The sequence below is a fragment of the Ursus americanus genome, chromosome 11 (genome assembly GCF_024610735.1).
Source record: "Ursus americanus isolate L20-20 chromosome 11, mUrsAme1.1.p, whole genome shotgun sequence".
Taxonomy (NCBI): domain Eukaryota; kingdom Metazoa; phylum Chordata; class Mammalia; order Carnivora; family Ursidae; genus Ursus; species Ursus americanus.
The window spans coordinates 26,635,696-26,653,616 of NC_142137.1; the positions used below are offsets into that span (position 1 = coordinate 26,635,696).

Genomic DNA, 17,921 nt, shown 5'->3' on the forward strand with positions numbered 1-17,921 from the left:
ATTCATCCAGATTATTGCACGCTGATTAGAGGGTTGGAAATTTCAGTTCCACCCTCCGTCCTCCGAGGTACAGTCGGGGAGAGGGCTGGAAGTTGAATCAGCCGATGGCCAATGACTTAGTCAACTATGACTGTGTAATGAGGACAGCTTTTTGGTCTTTTCTTTTAGAAGAGCTTCCATGTGCCACCAAGCAGGGCCCCAAGCTCCACAAGGACAGAAGTTTCTTTGTTCAGGACCTTGTCCTATGTGTGGCTTTATCTGGCTGTTGATCAGCATTCTTTATCATATCCTTTAATAAACTGGTAAATATAGGTAAATGTTTTCCTGAAATCTGTGTGCTGTTTTAGCAAATTAAGTGAACGGAAGCCAGAGGTTATTGGAATCCCTGATCTGTAGCCAATCAGTCAGAAGCACAGGAAACAACCTGGGGCTGAGGTGGGGGGTGGGGGAGCAGTCCTTTAGGACTGAACCCTTAACCTGTGGAATCTGATGCTATCTCCATGTAGATAGTGTCAGAATTGAGTTGAATTCTCAGACACCCTACTGGTGTCACCTTAGGAACTGCTCAGTGTTGTGTTGGGGAGAACCTCCTCCCATGTTGGATTTGGGTCTAGGAAACTTGAAAGAATTGATAAGGCCCCAAAGTAAAAGAATCACTTCCTATTTTATTACTGATGGATACCTGAAGTGCGTGGCTATCAAATGAGAATGGGTATCAAAATCCTGGTGCTAAGGGAGTAGAGTAGTGCCTGAAAATGACCTGTTCCTTTCATGAATTCTATTCCTTATTATCATGCAAGCAGCCTCCCAAGGAGGCCATTGCTATCTGTATTCTACATGAAACACACCCGTTCCCTTAAATATTTCTGTCTCTAATACCTATAGATGGTCCCATGGAAAAAAATTTAAAATATTTCCTTTTTTTTTTTTCATGGGTGTAATATATTGCCTAAGGAGCCCTGGCATTTCAGGGGTCAAGTGAAGCTGGGTGGAGGCCAAGTTGAAAAACTTATAAAATCATTTATTTATAAAATTAAGGATGCCTGCTAGTTTTCTTGGGGTCCAAAAGTGCTAGTTACCACTCTGGATATATGCACTTTCAATGATGTGACCAATGTGAACGAGCAATAATAAAGAAGTCATACCTCTTCCTCTTCCTCCTCTTCCTCTTCTAGCTCCTCATCAGCTTCAGCTTCTGCCTGATAGTCTTCTGTTTCTTCATCAAAATCTTCTATGGTTAACTCCCATGCAACATACTGGAAGGGTTCTGTAAAAAAAAAAAAAAAGGAAGTAACTTTTGGGAAGATATTTTTAGGATAAAAGGATATTAGCATATTACAGCAAAGATAGGAAGAGTGATTATAATGCCTGATCTCTTAGTTTAAATGTGTATGCAAACCGGTCTTCACAAATTCTTTAAGTGACAATGGCTGGTTTGGCCGGTGATCTTTGTGCTCCGTGCTGTTCTGATTGGCAGGTTTATTTTTTTATTTTTTTAAAGATTTTATTTATTTACTTGACAGAGAGAGAGACAGCCAGCGAGAGAGGGAACACAGGCAGGGGGAGTGGGAGAGGAAGAAGCAGGCTCCCAGCAGAGAAGCCTGATGTGGGGCTCGATCCCAGGACTCCAGGATCACGACCTGAGCCAAAGGCAGACACTTAACGACTGAGCCACCCAGGCACCCTGATATTTCAAATATTTAAATCTGCCCTCATATTTCAAATATTTAAATCTGCCAATCAGGGGCGCCTGGGTGGCTCAGTCGTTAAGCTTCTGCCTTCAGCTCAGGGCATGATCCCGGAGTCCTGGGATCGAGCCCCACATCAGGCTCCTCCGCTGGGAGCCTGCTTCTTCCTCTCCCACTCCCCCTGCTTGTGTTCCCTCTCTCGCTGGCTGTCTCTCTGTCAAGTAAATAAATAAAATCTTTAAAAAAATAAAAATAAATAAATATTTGAAATATCTACCCTGAATACATTGGATGCTTTACTTCATAAACCATCCAGAAGGGCTTTAAACTTTCACGGTGCTTTTAACAGTATTGCCTGTTCTTAACAATTAATGTTAAGCTCTTACTTTCCATAGTCTCAACTACTTTCTGAAGTAGTTCCTCTGGAGTTCTGCCAGCAATCTCCAAGTTTAAAGTTTGAACGAAAGACTCATTGATTGGTGCTTCCAGATGTTTCCACATGTAGTTGAAATGTTTAATCTTCTCTTTAATTGGCTCCATTTCAGGAACATCAGGATAAGCATCTTCTGGAAACTCAGGGAGTACAACTTTTGAAACAAAGGTTAAAGGAAAGAAAAAAGAGTCTTAAAATATTATCTCTTCAGCCATATTCTCAAAATAATTTATACTTCATAGTATTTTTAAAACATTTGAAAGAAATACACTTAGTTTTCTAGGTAACAATATAAATTCATAAATTCGTATTTTAATTTATGCTTTGTTCCTTGTATTCGCTTAGATGAATTATTATCTACCAATAAAATCAAAATCATAGATAATTAATAAGAATTTCATATGGCAACTTTAACTGTTAATAAAATGTATAAAATGAAATTTGATGAAAAACAGTACTATATGCTGGCTACATACATTATTAATTAATACGCTAAATTAATACATATGGACTGGCACACAACATAGAAAGAAATAAGTAGAAAGTTGGTACTATGCCTAAAATAAGGGACTGGACCCTTTGTAAAAGAATATGAAAAGTATTTTCACACACTAACTACTTTTATAATCTAACCTGTTTCATATAATTCTTTAGTTTCCAGGCCCTCTTTGGATCCTTTTGAAATTTCTGTTCCAACTGTAGTATCCTCAGCAGACTCAAATACTTAAAAAAGAAATCTAACAGTTAGTGATTGAATTTTAAAACGTTATTACTTTATGAAATTTTTGGCACAAAGAAAATTTCAAACCACAGTTTAATTGTATATACTATGTCTAAGTGAAAATACAGTTCCTATTAGGTAAAGTATGGCATTAAATATTTAATAATATAGGCCAGAAAATGAAGAATATTTAACAATATACAAAAAGACATGGACCAAAATAATAATTGACACATGGCACGTATAAGTCTGACGGATAACTGTTGTTAAATATTATTCAAATTACTGTTCACATGGCATCAGACTAGCAGTTACTGATATTTTCTTTAATTTCTTAAGATACCGATGAAAATACTCCAAAAGATCATGAAGTGGCAAGGAAAGACAATGACATATCGAAGTCTAAGCTGTGGGCGTAGGTGTGGCAAAACCCAGGAGAATCTCAACAATATTACTATTGAAGGTATAGAACAAACTCTGTTTTCCTGGATGATATAAGACATGCCTCACACACAGATCCAGAAGAGATGGTGCAGGGAAGGAAGAACTAATTATCTATCTTCTCACCCCATAGTCTTTCCTAGTTCTGAGATACAAATTTTGTGTAGACTAAATTTATATTTATATAATATTATATGAAATGTAATATATATTATATATCTCTATCTATAGAATATACAATTATATTAATCACAATAATTAATTTATATGACAAAATATAAGAAATCACAATTATAATTAATTATATAAATTATATATGTCAGAATAATATTCTAATATTAGAATATTCTAATAGAATTAATAAATAGAATCAGAATATTCTAATATTCTAATGACATAATTATATTTAATTTTATTTGCATATATAGAATGTAATATAATTAAATTTAATATAATTCTATTATATTTTTAATATAATTTTATTATATTTATTATATATATCATTATATATATTTATTATATATATTTATTATATATTATATATAATGTATTTAATATATTTTTAATATAATTCTATTATATTTAATTTAATTATATTTACATATCTAGAATATTATTCTAATAGTCTAATAATATAATTTTATAATATATAATTATATTTACATATGTATATATAACACTGTAACACTGAAAACTGTCTTCCAAGCTAAAGTAATAATTGGGTCCTCTTTCTACCGCATTCTATAATTAATACTCAAGAGAACAGGATGTAGAAGAGAACAAGCCTAGGGCTGGTCTGGTGGTGACATGTTTAATTGTAAGGTGCTCAATTATCTAAAGAAAAGCATTATAAATGATGACAAAGACAAGAATACCAAGAATACACAGAGAATTCTAAACTGTCTTAGTTTCTCTAATTATGGAATGCAAGTCAGAAATGATGAAGATTCAGCCACAGCCTAGAAGAGACAGACAAGATGAATACTTAACTAAATATCACCACGTGAACTAGGTCAGTGCACATTAATCTGACCTTTCGGTCTATGTTAGAGAGTACCAGGCAAAACGCTAAAGTGAAAGGCACATATGTATATGTATGTGTGTGGGGGGGCATTAGATGTGGTTCTTATAAATACTCTACCTACCCTTCCTGTTGCCCTACTTTACCTGTCAGAGCTGGATATAGTCTGTTCCATTCAAGGAGAAGTCAACAACAACAAAATAACAAGTCCTATGAAAAGATGTTATAATGAAGGGAAAGAGTGTATCGATCCAAAGTTTTAGGTGAAGAATTGCTTTTGAAAAAGATTTCTTATATAAAGCAGAGTAAAGTAAATTTTAGAAAATACATGCTTGGTGTACTCAAAAAACACAGGAGGACAACAGAGCCTATGAAATAGGAATCATGAAGCAAAAAGGGAGACCAAACTAAGATAAAGGTAGAAATACAAGAAAGCTAGCTGCAATTAGAAAACAATGGAAGGAAATCTAAAATACAATAGCAGAATTCAGAAATGTATCAGTAGAGAGGCAATAAGAAGCAGAAAATAAATTTCATCTCATTCTTCAAAGAATACAGAGAAAAAAGAACAAAGTGATAAGAACTATCAGGGAAAAGGAGATTAATGTGGTTGAGAAACAAAAACTATCTAACCAAAAATAATAAAAAGTGATCCTCAAAAAGAAATCAAGCAATAAGTGAAGATGCAATTGAAGAAAACCATTTTGAGCTAGACAAAGACTAGCAGGAAGATAAAAAGCTCAATGAATTCCAGGGAAAATTGCTCACATACTAGTAAAGGTAAAAAATATATATATATATTGGTATGAAGAATATCTTTTGAGCATCCCTGCAGAAAAGAAAAAAGAACACAAATGAAGCAATATCAGATTTTTCCTTGTGAAGACCATAGTACAATATCAACATGCAGAATTTTGAGAGGAAAAGGATATAACAATAATTTAGTAGCAACTAAATCGTTTTTCATGCATGAAAGCAATAGATTTACAAGAATGCACACAATATACCACCCTGGATGCTTAAAAATTAAGATAAAGATATAGGCCAGATGATTAAGAGAACTAAAAATCAAAACTGAAATCTCAGGAATGGAGAAACTGTGGAATCTGGGAGACATCCCAATAGAATTATCAACAATCCTAGGGGCGCCTGGGTGGCACAGTGGTTAGGTGTCTGCCTTCAGCTCGGGGCATGATCCCGGCGTTATGGGATCGAGCCCCACATCAGGCTCCTCTGCTAGGAGCCTGCTTCTTCCTCTCCCACTCCCCCTGCTTGTGTTCCCTCTCTCGCTGGCTGTCACTATCTCTGTCGAATAAATAAATAAATAAAATCTTAAAAAAAAAAAAAAGAATTATCAACAATCCTAATCCCACATAGCTGCAGAAATTCATGGCCAGTTCTAATTAACTGGAAAGGACAGGCCTTTCCTAGTGGATGTGTCCACAGGGGGCATTCAACAGTGTGGAGGAGTTGTGCCTCTTATAAAACTATCTGGAGGAAGTTTATCAACAATTTCAATATGAACAGTCATAATCCATAAGAATAACTGTGATGAGACTTAAGAAGTGTCCCAGAGAAAAACTTTCTCTTAGGCTTGAATCTAGTCAAGTCAAAACAAAACAAAATACCATGCTTAGAAAAACTGAAAGGAAATATGTCAGAATATTAAATATTCGATATATCAATTTATGGCTACCGGTGGATACACTGTGCAGCTGAGTCATCCTTGAGTTTATGTTCTCAGGGTCAGATCTTTTGTGAGACAATACTGAGCTTTTTCTATGACTTAAGGTGACCATTTATAAAACTTTTTTTCAGCCTAAATTTTTTTTCCTATGACAGTTCTCAAGTGTCAGCAAGTATAAGAATCACCTGATGTGTTCATTAAAATGTAGATTCTCCAACTCCATCCTAGACTTACTGAACCAGAACTTGGGTGGAGCTCAGGAGCCTTTAAAATAAGAAACTTAGATGATTTTTAAAAAGATTTTATTTATTTGGGGGGGGTAGAGGGAGAGCGCACTCCATCCTAGACTTACTGAACCAGAACTTGGGTGGAGCTCAGGAGCCTTTAAAATAAGAAACTTAGATGATTTTTAAAAAGATTTTATTTATTTGGGGGGGGTAGAGGGAGAGCGCACGAGTGGGGGGAGGGGCAAAGGGAGAGGAACAAGCAGACTCCCTGCTGAGCGGGGAGCCGGACATGGGGCTTGATCCTAGGACCCCCGGATCATGACCTGAAGTCAGATGTTTAACGAACTGAGCCACCCAGGTGCCCCTAGGTGATTCTTTCTTAAAATTTATATTTATTTAAATTCCAGTGTAGTTAACATACAGTGTTATGTTAATTTCAGGTGAAAAATATGGTGATTCAACAATTCCAAATATTACTCAGTGCGTATCAAGATAACTTGCCAGATTCTGTGCTAGGTGCTTTAAATAAAATGTTTCTATCCCTATAAAAACAGTGTTTGGTAACTATTCCTAATCCTGTTTAATGTAGAACTTGAGATACAGAACAATGACATAAGGTGTCATATAGCAGCCAAAGTAACGGATTTATGTTAGAGCAGTTTTTTCTTTTTTTTTTTCATTGTGGTAAATTCATATACCATAAAATTTACCCTCCTAACCATTTTAGGTATACAGTTCAGTGGTATCCAATACATCCACACTGCGGTGCTGCTGTCACTACCTTTCAGCCCATAACTCTTTTCACCTGGTAAAACAGAAACTCTGTACTCATTAAATAATAACTCCCCATTGTCCCCACCCCCCAAGCCCCTGGCAACCACCATTCTACTTTCTGACTTTATGATTTTGACTACTCCAAGTACCTCATATAAGTGGAATCATATGGTATTTGTCTTTCTTGTGATTAGACAGGGCAGTTTTAAGTGAAAAAAAATTGCCTCCTTAAGTAATTTAGAGGAGAAGACTTTGTGGAAAGAGAGACCCTTGGATAGAAGTAATCACTAGTTAAACCAGATGCAAGCCCTTCTGTGATATAGAATATGATTTAATATGGCCAAACAGACCCATTTTACAGAAGCAAATCTGCACTGGAGAAGCCCAGTCATATCTACATTGTCTAGCACTGGGCTAGAATTGACCCTACCTAGAGTAGGATGCTGGCTTTAGAACGTCCAAAGTAGGTTCCCTGGGGGAAATAATCAGATTAAAGGCAACAAAACTAAATTGTCCCCAAGACCAGTTGCATCAGTAGATACTAATTGTGAGATATTGTGGATATTGGAACTATGGGGATGTGTGTGACATGTCATATTTAATGGATGTCAGTTTCTTTTACTTCTTTTGGTATTTTATGGCCTGTCTTCTTGCAAAACGTAGGTGGGTGGAAGAATTGTTATCAGTCAAATTGATTAGGTACTGAAGAAAACAGTGAAGTTTCTGGTCACACCAGTCAGAATGGCTAAAATTAACAACTCAGGAAACAACAGATGTTTGCAAGGATGCAGAGAAAGGGGAACCCGCTCAGACTGCTGGTGGGAATGTGAGCTGGTGCAGCCACTCCACAAAACAGTATGGAGGCTCCTCAAGAAGTTAAAAATAGAGCCGCCCTACGACCCAGCAATTGCACTACTAGGTATTTACCCAAAGGATACAAATGTAGTGATTTGAAGGGGCACCTGCACCCCATGTTTATAGCAGCAATGTCCACAATAGCCAAGATATGGAAGGAGACCAGATGTCCCATCGACAGATGAATGGATAAAAAAGATGTGGTATATATACAATGGAATATGACTCAGCCATCAAAAAAAATGAAGTCTTACCATTTGCAACAATGTGGATGGAGCTAGAGGGTATTGTGCTAAGTGAAATAAGTTAATCAGAGAAAGACAAATATCATATGATCTCACTGATATGTGGAATTTAAGAAACAAAACAGATGAACATAGGGGAAGGGAGAGAAAAATAAAATAAGATGAAATCAGAGAGGGAGAGAAACCATAAGAGGCTCTTAGCTATAGGAAACAAACTGAGGGTTGCTGGAGGGGAGGGGTAGGGGGATGGGGTAACTGGGTGATGGGCTTTAAAGAGGGCCCATGATGTAATGAGCACTGGGTGTGATATACAACTGATGAATCACTAAACTCTACCTCTGAAACTAATAATATACTATATGTTAATCAATTGATTTTAAATAAAAAACAAAAGTGAAAAAACCAATGAAGTTTCTGAGTAGGAGCTCTACTCAATAGAGGTGTGGGACTCCTAAAAGGAAATTGGGTGTTTCATCCTGCTAACTCCTCTATCTGGCACAAAGGTTCTGGTTTTATACTTATTGTCCCATTAAGCTAATGCCAATCCTGTAGTAAAAATGATCTATGTTGAACTTGAGATTTCTCATTGTAAAAATGCCTCTTGGTCCTGGTCCTTTTACCAGCTAACAGCAGGTTCCCAACCCTTAATTGCTCCACACTGGCATCTAGCTGTAGGTATCTGAAGACCTTTAGTTTGTAGGATTAGTTTTTAATCTAATAGTAACCATGCTTGAAAGTATTTATGTGCCTCATTACCACCACAGCAGGATCCCCTATCTTGCTGCTTTAAGATACTCTCTGGTCCTGAGGGTGACTTTCATTGCCCATTGACTCCTTCTTGCCCTGTACTAGTCCACCAAACTGGACCTCTGAGGCAGGGCTGGCTTAATGAATGTGGGACCTGTGCATACGCACAAGGTCCTTTGCTTAGAATGGTCTCACATTTAGATTAATGCTCTTTGGCTGTCATTTTGAAATTTTTAGTAATTTTACCTTTGAACTGTTTTGTAAGCAAAATCCAAAGGGGCTCCGATGGGACCAAAGAGAGGGCATGTGAGCAGAGATATGCATAGTATGTGTGTGCCATTCCTTGCCCTCACGTTCTCATGAACATTCCTGATCCCCTGTCATTACCATAGAATTCCGGGGGGACCATGTATGAGGGAGTAAGTGTGACCGAGTGGTGGGGGGAGGGGAGGATGCCAACAGCCCTGAAAGACCACACTTTCCCTTTAAACTAGAACTTGCTTCAGATGTTGAAAGAAGGTGATAATACTCAGAGACACGAATGACAAAGGAACCTTTTTATTATGTTACTTTCCTGTATTCACTGAACACTTAAGCTGAAAAAGATGACATAGAAGGAAAGGAAAAGATAGGGCGACCCAGAGTTCCCTTTCTTTTGGTCTTTCTTCAATCATTAAGAAGCTTAAGTTAGACAGTGTTGATAGAACATATGTACATATTAAGAAGTGAAATAGAACGTTCAGTTAGTTTTGTGCATGAAACTGTCTTGGTATTCTGTTAAGGATGAAATGCGTCTAAGGGGAGCCAGGGTGGCTCAGTCAGTTAAGCGGCTGCATCTTGATTTTGACTCAGGTCATGATCTCAGGGTTGTGAGACTGAGCCCTGTACCGGGCTCTGTGCTAAGTGTGGAGCCTGCTTAAGATTCTCTCTCCTTCTCCCTCCTCTCCTTCTCCCTCTGCCTCTTCCTTCTCTCTCTCTCAAAAAGAAGAAGAAGAAGGAGGAGGAGGAGGAGGAGGAGGAGGAGGAGGAGGAGGAGGGGAGGAAGAATGAAATGCATATGCACGTCCAAGCTGCAAAATACAAACTGTAATTTTGGTGATTCTGCATATGACTTAAATGCTCTTATATTTGCATTTAAAAATAGCACTGTACAATATAGAGATGAACAGTCAAATTCATGCCAATGAATAAAATTTAAAATTTTTGTTTACTTAGAATGAGATTAATTAGCAAACAAAAAGCACCATGACAAACTGAGAGAGAGGCCATGGAAGAAAAGAAAAAGCTTTATATTGTGTGTTTAAAAGCACTTTTTCCTGCTTTTTGAATCATGCGACTCACAGATTACATCGCTGGCCCTGCTCCCGAGTGCCAGTACCAGGGCAGAGAAGAATTGGCTTTCTTACCACACTACAAACCATGTGATCTGGATTATGTTCTCTGGGAGCTCATGTCACCATTTTTGCCTGCTTCCATTTTATTAACATAGAAAAGACACGAATACACGCATGTGCACACACACAGACACACCCAGTAGACAGGCCTAGAATGAAGGACATGGCCCTCAGTAGAGTCTAACCTGATTCAGGTTCTGTTTCAGGGACCTCAGGTACTTCAGTCTCCTCAGGTAAGGCTCCCTTGGTGTCCTCGGCTACCTCCAGGGCCTCTGACCCTTCCTGAACTTCCGGCTCCTCACCTTCAATCTCCTCTTCAGCCTCCAGTTCAGCCTCTTCTACTTCTAGAAAAAAGGGAGGAGAAATAAATTATTATTCAGTTTAGGTCAACAAATATTTAATTGGGTGCCTGATATTCTGATCAGTGCTGAGGCCAAAACAAAGAATAAGGAACGGCCCTGCCCTCCTGGAGCACGGGGTTTGATGAGGGAGACAGATGCTTTGTCGACATATGTCATCTATTCAAATGTAGTGGCAGTGTGTAGGGCATGTGCTCAGAGTGGGAGCACCAGCCTAACGATTTTAACAGTAAAAAACTGGAAACAGCCCCGAAGTCCATTCAATAAGGATATGGATCGAACTACACAGTCTGATATGGAGCCACTAGCCATGTGTGACTATTGGAACGCTTGAAATGTGGCTAATCCAAATTGAGATGTGCTGTAAGTATAAAATATGCAATGAATTTCAAAGACTTAGTATGAAAAACTGAATGTGAAACATATTCAGTAATTTTTGCACTGATAGTTAAAATAATATTTTGGATGTAGTATAGTAAATAAATATAATTAATTTCAGCTGTTTCTTTTTATTTTTTATGTAGTTACTAGAAAACTTATAGTTACATAGGTGGCTTGCATTATATTTCCATTGGGGAACACGAGGCTAGATTTAATGTATAATGATGGATTTTCTTATACTTAACTACAAATAATGGAACACATTGATCCGTATGTCAAATGTAAATTTTAAAAGCACAGTTCCAAGCTTTATGTAGTTGCATGGAAGTCTTTCAGGAAGAAGATGGGGTAAATGGTGTCAGAAAACCTATCTCCCCAATCCCTTCTAATATAGTCATTAAATTGAAAAACAAGATGTTTCTATGCAGATGATATGAAAAAAAAAAATAAATGAGACTGTTTTCTGGACTCCTGTGGAAATTTCTCCCCCCAGGGAGTACCTTCCAAGACTATCTGGTAAGAGATACCTCTGGCATCCGAATTTTGATCTGAATCTGGATGATTAAGCACCCAGAGTAAAGTACCTAAAGTGTTCTTGGGGTGCCTGGGTGGCTCAGTCAGTGAAGCGTCTCAGATCATGATCCCAGGGTCCTGGGATGGAACCCTATATCGGGCTCCCTGCTCAGTGGGAAGGCTGTTTCCCCTTCTCCCTCTGCCCCTCCCCCCTTGTACTCTCTGTCTCTCTAATAAACAAATAATAAATTCTTAAAAAAAAAAAAAAGAAGAGGGGCGCCTTAGTGGCTCAGTCGCTAAGCGTCTGCCTTTGGCTCAGGGCGTGATCCCAGAGTCCTGGGATCGAGCCCCGCATCAGGCTCCCTGCCCTGGGACCCTCTTCTTCCTCCCCCACTTCCCCCACTTGTGTTCCCTCTCTCGCTGGCTGTCTCTCTCTCTGTCAAATAAATAAATAAAAATCTTTAAAAAAAAAAGAAAAGAAGAAGAAGAAGAAAGGTAAAACATACCTAAAAAAAGAGAAAAGTGTTCTTATAGGTCTGGATCTGTATCAGGACTACAGTGCACGTGGCTTGTAAGTATGCACTTATACTGTGGTGACTCTTCTGTGTCATATAGAGGAATTTATGGTGATGTACACAAGGGAGAAGTAGCATTCGCTGAATCCTACTAGGGTTTGGGATGAAGTTATACAAAAACTCACAATGTATCTCTCATAGTAAAAAAAAATACTTCCAATATGCATGCATGTAAATTATTTATTTTGAATTCTTATCCGTATTAGGTACTTTATAACATACAAATAAAGAGTTTATATAATGATGCAGAGAAGTGTAAAAAATTCTAATACTTTTTCTAGAATTCTAATGGATAATCTGTGTACCAGAAAAGTCACAAATGGACTAAAAATTGTTCTAAGATGCTTATACCATCTGTGATTTTTACTAAGTATGTGTTATATTAGTTATCTATTGCTTCATAATAAATTACTCCAAAATTTAGTCATTAAAGCAACAATAATCAGATATCATCTTTGTAGTTTCTGGGGTCAGGAATTTGGGAGTAGCTTAATTGGTGGTTCTGGCTCTGGGTCTCCCATGAAGCCAAGTGAAGATGTCAGTCAGGGTTGCAGTCTCTGAAGGCTTGCCTGGGGCTGGAGGATTGACTTCCCAGGTGGCCCCTCAAAGCCTGAACTGAGCTCCTCAGGGAGCAGAGATAAACCCTGTGTTAAGTCCTGACCCACAGAAACGTGTACAGAGTAAAAATGGTAGTTGTTTTACAGTTTTGGGGTGGCTTGTTGCCAACAAAGGAAAACGGAAATAGATACTTTTCATTCTTTTGAGTCACGGACCTTTTTGGCAGTCTGGTGAAACTTATGGACCCTCCTTAGAATAATGCTTTCAAACCCATAAAATAAAATACATAAGAAACCCATTATATTGAAATACAGTTATGAGGATATCAAAATAAATTTTGTGCTGTAGGAAATTTGTGCATCTTTACTAATGCATCAAATAACAAGAACTAGCAGCTGGTCTAATAACTACCATCATTTCGGAATTGTGATTAAGCATAAACAGGATATATAACTGTAATGTGATAGGGAAATATCTTAGTTTCTACTGGTAACAAAGTCAAGATACCACTTATACTATTATGATTTGTTCCCAAATTAATTACCAAGTGAAGGAAATAACTAAATCTCAGGTAAAGGTTAGTGAAAATAAAGTTGTAATTATTTTCCCATTCAAGTTCACAGACCTCTGAATTTTATCCATGAACTCCAGGTTAAGAACTTCAGTCTTAAAAGAAACTGTTGGAGTAAGGTCTTATATAATGGAGATGAAAGTTTAAATTCAAGGACAATGGGTATAGCAGGAGACTGGCTGTTTTCTCAGCTCCTACAGGATCCTTCTACTAGAAGTAATTCCAACGTGCATGTGTCCTATGTGATAAGGGAAGCTGTTTTAAGACATGCGGTGTACGATGCCTGCCGTGGACCCACAAAGGGAGCACGTGTGGTGTCTGTGTCGGAGGTCTTTTCCTATGACTCCATTACTCCAGTGACCACACAATTTATTATCCAAATTGGAACACCGAGAATAAAAATGTGTCAAATAAATATTTCAGTACCATAGGCATAGTGTAAATCTATGGGCAAACTGGGAAATATGGTCATGCTGTCTGTAATTCACGTGAAATACTACAGTTGCCTGCAGGAAAAGTACAAAATTAAATAACATATTATTAGTGATATAAATCTGTGTTTGCCTTTTGCTTTTTTGCTCATAGTTTCCAATAGCCTTTGGTCTTCTTCTATTCTCAATGCTTCTTCAGCTGCTTTTCTGAAATGAAAAGGTCCAAAATTTAATCATCTTTGGAAATTCAGACATCTTACAATATTATAGGATTTGAGGCTTATAGGGGTAAAAAATTGAGTAAATTGTGTATAATGCTCATACTGAAGCCACTTCATTTCAGGGTATTTTTTCCTTTTTTTTGTTGTTAAGAAAAGATGCTATGTTATACTTTAAAAATTTTTGGCTATTAATTAGGAAAGCTGTCAAAATTAATAAAAGATTGTCTAACTTGAAGTTGAAATGGTAAATGGGAAAGTTGTACCATTTTCCCTTCTGAAGTCAGAAATGTTCACAGAAAATGTTAAGTGACAAAAAAGTTTAAAAAAGACTATGTATAATATAATTTTAATTTTGTACTTAAAGTTTATATAAATGATGATCAAAAGCCTAGAAGGATACTAATCAAGCTATTAATAGTAATTATCTCTGGATGCTGGCATTATGAGAGTTTTTACTTTTACTTATTATTTTTTGCATTTAAAATTTTTCTGTATTGAATAGATAATTATCTTTGTAACCAGAAAAAATATTTCCTGATTTCTTTTCTTTTCAACACAGTAATAATGAAACTTGAAGAGACTTGAAATATAGAAACTTAAATGTGTGGATGGAATCTGTTTTTCATTAGGGTTGAAGCACTCAGCCTGCCTTAATGGTGAAGACAGGTATAAGGAAAGCTGGTAAGGTGATGGAGAAAGGCAATATTTATTAAAAATTATAATGTGTATACCTTTGACCTAGAAATTCTATATCTAGGAACTTAGCTCTCAGGAATTGGCATATTACACACAAAGAAACATGCATAAGAATGTTGATTGCATCTTTTACAAATAATATAAAAAAACTGTATCAAGTATTCACCAACAGGGGATGCCTTAAGCAGAGCCCTTTCATATCAGCTTCCTACCCTGGGGCAGTTTTCCTGACTATTTTTATAGGTCTGTCATTCTCCATATTCAGTGTTCTTTGCATCCTTTCCCCATCCTGTGAAAATCTAGTTCCTTCTATTCTCTTAAAAGACATTACTACACTACTTATAGGAGATATGTCAGGAAGACATTAATTAAAGCCACTCTCTCTTTTTTTTTTTTTTAAGATTTTATTTATTTAGTTTGTGGGGGGAGGGGCAGAGGGAGAGCATGTGAGAGAATTTCAAACAGATTCCCTGCTGAGTGCAGAGCCCAAGTCTGGCTCGATGTGGGGGGGGAGAGGGATGGGGGTGAGGTGGAGGAGGGGGGCTCTCACAACCCTGAGATCATGACCTGAGCGGAAACCAATAGTTGGAAGCTTAACCGACTGAGCCACCCAGGCACCCCTTTCATTTACTTTTTATCATATTATTTCTTCAATTTGTGGATACTGGTCAGCAAAATTATTTAAGTCACAGATAAATACGGTAAAAAAAAAATAATCTTACCTGCGCTCATTTTTTTACAGTGTCTTTTGAGAGTAGACGTTTGTTCTAGAATAAGTTTGATTTCAGGCCATGAAAACATCCACAACTCAGTACTTTAGACACTGAAAATATTGGTAAACCTGCTGTTTTTCTTAGAATTAATTAGAATTAGATCTATTAGTAGACCACAGTTTTGATATTAAAGACATTTCATAAATGTAACTTGTAAGTAGATATTTAATAGCTACAAAAGATTCATTAACTTGTTTTATGATGCCAGGCATATTTTACCTTGCTGCTTCTTCCTCTCTTTTTTTCTTTTGTAGTTCATCTAATAATCTTCCTAAAATCTTAGAGTCAACTTCAGTCTTATTCTCTAAATACAGTCTATTAAGTAAATATTTTCCTGAAATACAGATAAAGAGAATAACACTAATTTTGAAGCTCTATACAGTGAGAAACATTTTAGAAATTAACAACAAAATATTATTCCTGCCTATATCCAAATATATTTCTTCTAAGCATTTATCTAAATATAGCCCAGTTTCTTTAAAATATCGAGACTGCTGAAATCCTTTCTAAGAGGTATATATCGGCGTGGTAAAAATAACTAAAACATGAAAAGAGGTGGTGTATCATATTTTCCCCCTGGAAACTCTCTTTTCAAATATATTTCCTTAAAAGGCAAGATGACAGAATATTCTTAGCTCCTATGTCAAAGTTTATTTGATCATATATGTATGGGTGTATTTCTGGGCTCTCTACTTTGTTCCATTGGCCTAGGTGTCTGTTTTTATGCCAGTACTATACTGTTTTGATTATGATATCTTTTTTCAAAGTGGCAGAATAATTAAAATTTAGTTCTGCTATCTTTATGTATTTAATATTTCCCATTGGAGGTGAATAAGGACTAATATACAGTCTTTACCCTCAGCCTTATATATTTTTCATTTAGAAGTTAGAGTGCTGACTGAGAATGGGGTGTTAAATTCTCAGCTCCAAAGAATAATTGCAAGGGCCTGATGGAACATCCAGTGATCTAGCACACCACTCCTGGCCATCTCGTTGCTGAGTGGATGCCTCATTCCGTGTACCTCTAGGTTGTGAAGGGATTGCTGGGAAGATATTTGTACCTAGGGAGAGTGAAGAGTTTTCCATTTTGTATTTTAACTAAACATATTATCAGCAACAAAATCTTCACTTTCAGAATTACATGATAAATATTTACCAACCATTGTTTTCTGTATCTGATAAACAGATGACTAAATCAGGTATAATTCCTTTCTCAATTAAGACTATCCACAGTTCTTTTATAGCAGGGCAGTTGTCCAGTATCCACCCTCCATACTTCGGGGCACCAGAAAACCTATTCGTGTTTTCTCCAACTACCTGTGAAAAATGACACACTGATATTACGATCATAGCCAGAGAAGTCAAGGATACTACTTTGATATATTGTTTTTGCAGGCCCTAACCAATTATCTTTTGAATTCCTCTGACTCGAAAGAAAAAAGAGTCACTTAATTTTAAAAGAGACATTTAATTTTAAAGCAATAAAGCTATCTGTTTAAAATTAAGAATGGAAGGCAAAAGCCTTTATTAAATAAAAATAACAGTACATTTTTGCTATCTGTTATTCTGCATTATAGAATTCAGATTCTGATTTAGGAGGTCTTGGGCTCAGGAGTGTGCATTTTGAACATGCTCCTAGGTGACAGTGGTCCGTGGACCACTCTTTGAGTAGCAAGGGCCCAGTCTAGCTTGTCTGTTTTAGTGACAACACTCTTCACTTCCCTGTTGCTTTTCATCCCTTAGTGTGACAGCTGAGAAGGTACTGACATGGTTACCAAAAGCAGTAGGAAGCATATTGCATGGAGCACTGGGTGTTATACGTAAATAATGAACCATGGAACACTACATCAAAAACTAAGGATGTACTGTATGGTGACTAATATAACATAATAAAAAAATTTTAAAAAAAGTAGTAGGAAGGAATCGGGTCAAAACAAACCTTGCAGGTGCTTAGGGAGTTCTGCTAAACTCTGCCCCCAACCCCTCTTGGGAAGTGCAGTAGCTACAGCTTCAAGGCAAGTATGGAAATTAGTAATGTGGACTTGTGAATACACCAACTCTGAGCAGTTCAAGTTTGTGTGTTATCAGGTAATCACAGGATATTTGAAGTCAAAGGGGAAGAGATGTCACGAGGACGGGTATAACTCACTGGCCTCTGCAGAATTTAAGATTACCTACTTTATGAATTTCCGTCTGAATGAGGACTCTTTTTTTAAACATTCTTTTTAACTTTTAACTTCTATTTAAATTCAATATAGTGTATCATTAGTTTCAGATTGAAGAGGCTTTTAAAAAAAAAGAATTTTAAGCACTTTGAAATGCTTAACAGAATTAAGGAAAAAAAAGAGAAAGCTATAAAAAAGAAATATAAATGAAATAAGTCAGACAGAGAAAGACAAATACTGTATAATGTCATTTATATGTAGAATCTAAAAAAATTGAACTCATAGAAACAGAGAAAGATTGGTGGTTGCCAGAGGCAGGGATGGGGGTGGGGAGAATGGGTGAAAGTGGTCAAAAGGTCCAAATGTATAGTTTTAAGATAAATAGGTCCCAGGGGTGTGATATTCAGCCTGGTTTGACTACAGTTAACAATACTATATTGTATAT

General features: G+C 36.8%; 1 protein-coding gene across 1 annotated transcript in view; it reads right to left on the reverse strand.

Moving 5' to 3' along the window:
• AK9 (adenylate kinase 9) overlaps window positions 1-17,921 on the reverse strand; it is a 119,301-nt gene that overhangs the window by 42,391 nt on the left and 58,989 nt on the right. Inside the window, exons 17-23 of the mRNA XM_087865377.1 lie at window positions 16,472-16,628; window positions 15,531-15,645; window positions 13,755-13,828; window positions 10,419-10,577; window positions 2,755-2,844; window positions 2,075-2,275; window positions 1,146-1,267 (exon numbers count right to left, since the gene is read on the reverse strand). Coding sequence (XP_087721503.1) covers window positions 1,146-1,267; window positions 2,075-2,275; window positions 2,755-2,844; window positions 10,419-10,577; window positions 13,755-13,828; window positions 15,531-15,645; window positions 16,472-16,628 — 918 coding nt within the window. The remainder of the gene's footprint in view (window positions 1-1,145; window positions 1,268-2,074; window positions 2,276-2,754; window positions 2,845-10,418; window positions 10,578-13,754; window positions 13,829-15,530; window positions 15,646-16,471; window positions 16,629-17,921) is intronic.